At 52.6% G+C, this 5,390-nt stretch overlaps 2 protein-coding genes across 2 annotated transcripts; both read right to left on the reverse strand.

The window, feature by feature from the left end:
* Positions 1 to 1,654: 1,654 nt before the first annotated feature.
* Positions 1,655 to 3,099, reverse strand: LOC118476080 (uncharacterized). Its single transcript, XM_035964149.1, has one exon. The coding sequence runs from the start codon at positions 2,898 to 2,900 to the stop codon at positions 2,229 to 2,231; it is 672 nt and encodes a 223-aa protein (XP_035820042.1). The 5' UTR covers positions 2,901 to 3,099; the 3' UTR covers positions 1,655 to 2,228.
* A 954-nt stretch (positions 3,100 to 4,053) lies between these two features.
* LOC103640624 (uncharacterized) lies at positions 4,054 to 4,688 on the reverse strand. The gene has a single exon (NM_001323568.1). It carries the CDS (start codon positions 4,634 to 4,636, stop codon positions 4,346 to 4,348), a length of 291 nt encoding a protein of 96 aa, NP_001310497.1. The 5' UTR covers positions 4,637 to 4,688; the 3' UTR covers positions 4,054 to 4,345.
* Between the last annotated feature and the right edge of the window lie 702 nt (positions 4,689 to 5,390).

A 5,390-nucleotide genomic window follows, 5' to 3' on the forward strand; every position in this document is an offset into this window, starting at 1 on the left:
TAATTCAGATTTGAACTGCAAGTAAAACCATGAATGCAAAAATGGTATTCATGTTATTCAACATAAGTTACAGCCAATTTAAGGAGCAGACCGGAATCTTGGAGCACCATGCTCACTAAACACGACCGTGAACATGCCATCGAGTTGTTTAAAAATTGTATAAAACACAAACAAAGTCAGAAAATCATGAAACTTGTCCACATGTCATAATATCATATGTAGAGGCTGTGATAAAAAAATTAAATATGTTTCGAGAAAATTGTGACACACTATGTGTAGAAACCTAAGTGGCCTACACATGAAATCATAGAGTTTTAATGTAGACCGGCTAGGTTTCTACCAATAGTGTATCATAACTTTCTCAAAATATTCTCAAATTTTTATCACAGCCTCTACATACGATATCATGACATGTGGACAAGTTTCATGATTTTCTGACTTTTTTTGTGTTTTATACAATTTTTAAACAACTGGATGGCAAGTTCACGGTCGTGTTTAGTGAGCATGGTGCTCGAAGATTCCGATCTGCTCCTTAAATCAGTTGTAACTTGTGTTAAATAACATGGATACCAATTTTGCATTCACGGTTTTACATTTTTTGAGTGGCTTGCAGTTCAAATCTGAATTACCCGAGGAAATACAATTAAACGAACAAAATCTAATAGTTATAGCAAAAACTTTTATAATTATAAAAAATTGAACATGTAAGTTTAGATAGTGTAGAAATATACCACAAAAAGTTTGGGTGGGAAAAGAAAAAATTAAAAAATGCCGAGTGTTGGGCGTAGGCCACTCGGCAAAGAGGCTGCTTTGCCGAGTGCTGCCGCCCAGCACTCGGGAAAGATAACGGCCGTCAGTTGTAGACGGCTGCTGACGGTCCTTTGCCGAGAGTCGCTCTTCGCCAAGTGGGTGGCACTCGGCAAAGCGCACTTTGCCGAGTGTTTCTCTGTGTCGAGAGTCCAGCTCTCGGTAAGCGTGGTTGTTACTGAGAGCAAGATTTTGTCGAGGACGACATCGGTAAAGAAGGCTTTGCCGAGTATTCGACAAAAAGTACTCGGTAAACACGGAACACTCAGCAAAGATCTAGATTCCGGTAGTGGCGACTCAAATCACAATAGTACTACTATATCATGACAAAAGGCAAGTGACCGATGCATGCACTCCCTCCCATCCAATCGGTCACAAGAAGAAGCCCATGACAAGAAGAAGAAGAAGAAGACGACGAAGAAGAAGAAGACGCTAGAAAACCCAAGACTCGAGTGTTCCAAAGCTTCTTCGTTAGTGTAGCTACCTCAACCGGTGCCTGGATCGGGCTGGAATGGATCTCATAGTACTTCTCCGGTTCTACTGTGTTTTGGGCCTGATGCACTTCCATCCCAAACGGAATAGTATCTTGTACGCAGGCTTAGCAATTCTTGGGCTTGGCTCCCCACGGCCCAATGACGAGAGCAAAGTTTTTTTATACCGAATAAGATCGGCTCGGCTCTGCTCGTCTCAAGTACGAGTACCCAACCAAGATGAACACAGTTACGACACGAGCCAATTCTAGCGTCTTCTCTCTCTCTTTCTTGGCGTCTTCTTGCTTCTTTTTTTAGAGCCTTGAAGCGTTGGACCTGTTTGGTGTTCAATCAAGGTTTTGTGCGACAAGAAAAACTAATAAATGACTTCTTTTCATTTGACCAATAAATAATCGATCTCTGCATGTAACCCTAAATAAAGCATGAAATCAGAACACGTTTTTTAGTTCCTATGCGTCTACTTGTCATTAGAATTCTCAAGGCCAGGTCAATCGTCCATGTCTCTCCATGACATAAACCAGCTGGGACGTAGGGGTATAGCTGCTCCTACTACTTAGCTAGAACATCGTCACAGCCAGCCCTAGTGCATGATGAATAGTAGGAGACAAGGTTGGCCGACCGTGTCCACCACATGCACGTCAGAACAACAGTATCTGAAAGACGCACGAACGATCAAGAACAACAATGAAAGAAGATACAGTTCCTTCCCTCCTCCCACCCAATGCAAGAAAATATTTCGGAAAAAGGAAAAAACGCGAGCAATCAATGAAACCGGTCGTCGCCGTCGCAGCAATCTGCAGCCGATCGATCAACCAATCGCTGGAGTTCGTTCATCTTTTCCCTATGAGGATTGTATGCGGCATGCGACGGATCGGGATCGGGTCCAAGAAACCGGCACGGAGAGATGTGGCGGCGGCGGTCGATCAGGAGCTAGCACCTCCTCTCCTCGCGCTGCGACGGGCTGCGCCAGAAGCCGGCGCCCTGGAAGCTGGCCCAGACCTTCGCCTCCGCCTCGGCGAGCTCGTCGCGCCCGGCCTCCGCCCGCGCGGGCCAGTGGCAGAAGTCGAGGGCGTCGCCGTTGCGGTCCCGGGCCGCCGCCGCGGTCGGGGAGGCGGACGCGGCAGCGCCCGAGGCGCCGAGGAGCTCCGCCTCCTCCTTCTTCTTCTTGGCCGCGCGCCTGCGGCGCGCGCGGGCGCGCAGCGCGCGGCGGCACAGCGCGGCGGGCACGCGCACGGCCGCCAGCACCACCAGCTCCACCACCGCGCAGGGGAAGCAGCAGCACACCGCGGCGCACTCCGCCGCCGTCCCGCCCGCCACCTCCCCGCACCGCGGCTGCTCGCGCGCCCGACGCCGCTCGCGCTCCCGCCGCGCCTCCACGGGCGGGGACCGCCGCAGCCGCCGCTCCGACTCCTGCGCCGCCGCCGCCGCCGCCTGGGACGGAGACGCTGACGCCGACGCAGACGCCGACCCTGATGCCCACTGCCTCGTGGACGAGGTCACGGACGCCGAAGCCGACCGCCGGTGGCTGCGCCGCTGCTGCTTCTGCTGGTGCTCGTGGCGCCGGCCGTCGCGCGCGCGCTCCATGCTGGCCTCGGCGGCCATCGCCCGCGATCGCGCGCTCGCCGCCGCCACCGCTGGCGACGTCAGTGGCAGCGGCGCGCCGCCATCACCTGGAGATTCGTGCGGGGGAGAGCGAGCGGACGAGCGGCCGGCCGAGGGAGGAGACGCATTCGCACGGGGGAGGGGAGGACGAGAGAGGCGGTTGTGGCATGCGCGGGGCGCCGCCGTATATATTAGGGAGCTTTCGTCCGGCTGACGGGTGGGGCCTCCCACATCATATATATATACAGACACGAGGGCTGGGGCTCGCGTCATCCGGGGAACCCGTCAGGCCGCTCCACGGCAGGCGCGACCCGTTTCTGGTGGTGGGGAGGCTGGCACGTGGGTCCAGCTATCTATCTATCTGTTCTTTTTTTTCCTATCCCTCTCTCTTCTTTTTAGTTCCTCTTTTCTTGGCAATACTATGCAGCTGATGTTGAAATTAAACCGATCCCAATTAAGCTTTGAGGTACTCTAGTGTTCAGCGGATTAGGGTATAAATTAGTTTGATTTACACTCCAATCTATTTTAATACATGCGAATTTAGATGAATACTAGAGTATCCAAACAAAGTCTTAGTTGTACTGGTCGATCAGCCTCTGCCCGCACTTTACGGCTGAATTTCCCTTTCCTTTTTTTTTCTTCTGCGACGTGCAGAACATCTCCCATCTAGCCTCCATGAACTACGACGTGACGACGAAGCACGGTGTTAATGTCGATTTGGTACCAAACACTAAAATGAACCATCTAGCGGTGCTTTCTACGGGACTCCTGCGGATGGTCCGTGGTTCGGCGTCGGACGGTCTGTGACCTCGCTGTAAGAGCGCTTCCTTCTCTGTGTGATTTAGAATGGTCCGTGTCTGGAACTCGAACGGTCCACGATGACGTAAGGTCTTTTTCGCAGAAATATGAACCGCTTTCCAAAGGAGCCGCTCCCTGGGATGGAGTTGTTCCGTCTTAACTGGCTTCGGAACCTACCTAAAAGCGGAATGCGCGCCCAATCAGAACCACATGTGTGGTTGTGGCGGTGAGACGAAGTGTGTTCTAGAGGGAAGCTTCTTCTTCGCAACATGCATTGTCGGAAAGATGTGATGGTATCCATCGTTGTAATAATCTCTCACAACTAACTGCAGATATATAGGGCATGTTTGGTTTTCTTCTTAGATGAGCCAAGTTGTATCTTTACCGTCAGGTTCCCAGTACATGCACATGGATGGTGTTTGGTTATGAAACTCATGGATCGGAGCCTGGAAAGATCGAGTTTGTTTGTTTCCGTTTGTTTGTCTCATACGGCATGCAAGCACACGCGTCGATTCGCACTGAACAAGCACACACAGCCCACGGAAACCGCAACGGCTTACGTACGGCAGCTGAACGTGCATGCCGCCACGTCACGCAAGCTACACAGCCATGCACCACAAGTCAGGCTGACGCGCGGCGGCGGCGTGCTATCTTGCTCGGGTGACCGCCGCCGCCGTCGACGCCCGCCGCCGCCGGTACTCCTCTCGGCTGGACGACGGCTCCGCCACGTCGGCCGCGAAGCGCACCTTCTTGTTCTTCTTCGTGCGGCGCCGGCCCTGGTCCGCGGCTCCGTCGCCTTCGCCGAGTATCATGACCCTGAGGTCCGCCTCCAGGCGGCGGTGGAGGCGGTAGGAGACGAGGATGACGCTCGTCGACACCACGGCGACCGCCAGCAGCCCCAGGCAGCTCCCCGCGCCGCTGCTGCTCCGCCGCTCCATCGCGATCAGCGAGGCGGGCCGCCGCCGACCTTCCGCTAGGCAGCTGGCTTCCACCGGACCACAGCCGCACAGCTTCAACGACGATATACGGGTATAGATAGATCGATGGAACGAACGACCGTCCGGCTGGCGATCTATCTTGGCTACCTCCTACTCCTGGCATGCTGCGAGACAAACGAGAAGGGAAAAAAGAGCGTGGCGATGGCGACTCCGGCTCCGATCGAGGTAGTCGTGACATGCATGCATGCATGCTGCACCAGCAGCTTTTGTTTTATTTTGGTTTACGAGCCAAAGTGGGTTGGGACAACCGCGAGCCCGGCCGGCCGGCCACTACACGTGGTTAATTCACCCGCACACACCGACCTGTGTTTTGGTTTTGGCACGGCTTGCGTTCCAACGGCCCACTAAACAAAATTAGTGTGCCGCAAACATAGCATATAAAACGTTGTGTTTGTGTAAATGGACCACAAAACTCCTCTTTAATTAGGCAAATAGTGGTTAGGAAAAAAGATGTTATTTTTAGCTCCATTAACTCACCACCCACCTTATTATGCCAGGGAGGAGGACTTCACTTTGTGGAGCTGTTTGAATATCAACTAGTTAGTTGCTCGTGCACAAAAAAAAAACACATAGTGAGAGCACCTAGAGGAGGGGTGAATAGGTGATCCTGTAAAAAATCAAATACTAATAGCCACAAAACTTGGTTAAGTGTTAGTATGATAAATCCAAGTGGCTAAGGAGCGAGCTCTTGCGA

Source organism: Zea mays, chromosome 1 (assembly GCF_902167145.1).
Source record: "Zea mays cultivar B73 chromosome 1, Zm-B73-REFERENCE-NAM-5.0, whole genome shotgun sequence".
Taxonomy (NCBI): Eukaryota; Viridiplantae; Streptophyta; class Magnoliopsida; order Poales; family Poaceae; genus Zea; species Zea mays.

What these genes read in the sequence shown, in the direction of transcription:
- LOC118476080 (XM_035964149.1), bottom strand. Translation starts at nt 2,900, where the DNA reads ATGGCCGCCGAGGCCAGCATGGAGCGCGCGCGCGACGGCCGGCGCCAC.
- LOC103640624 (NM_001323568.1), bottom strand. Translation starts at nt 4,636, where the DNA reads ATGGAGCGGCGGAGCAGCAGCGGCGCGGGGAGCTGCCTGGGGCTGCTG.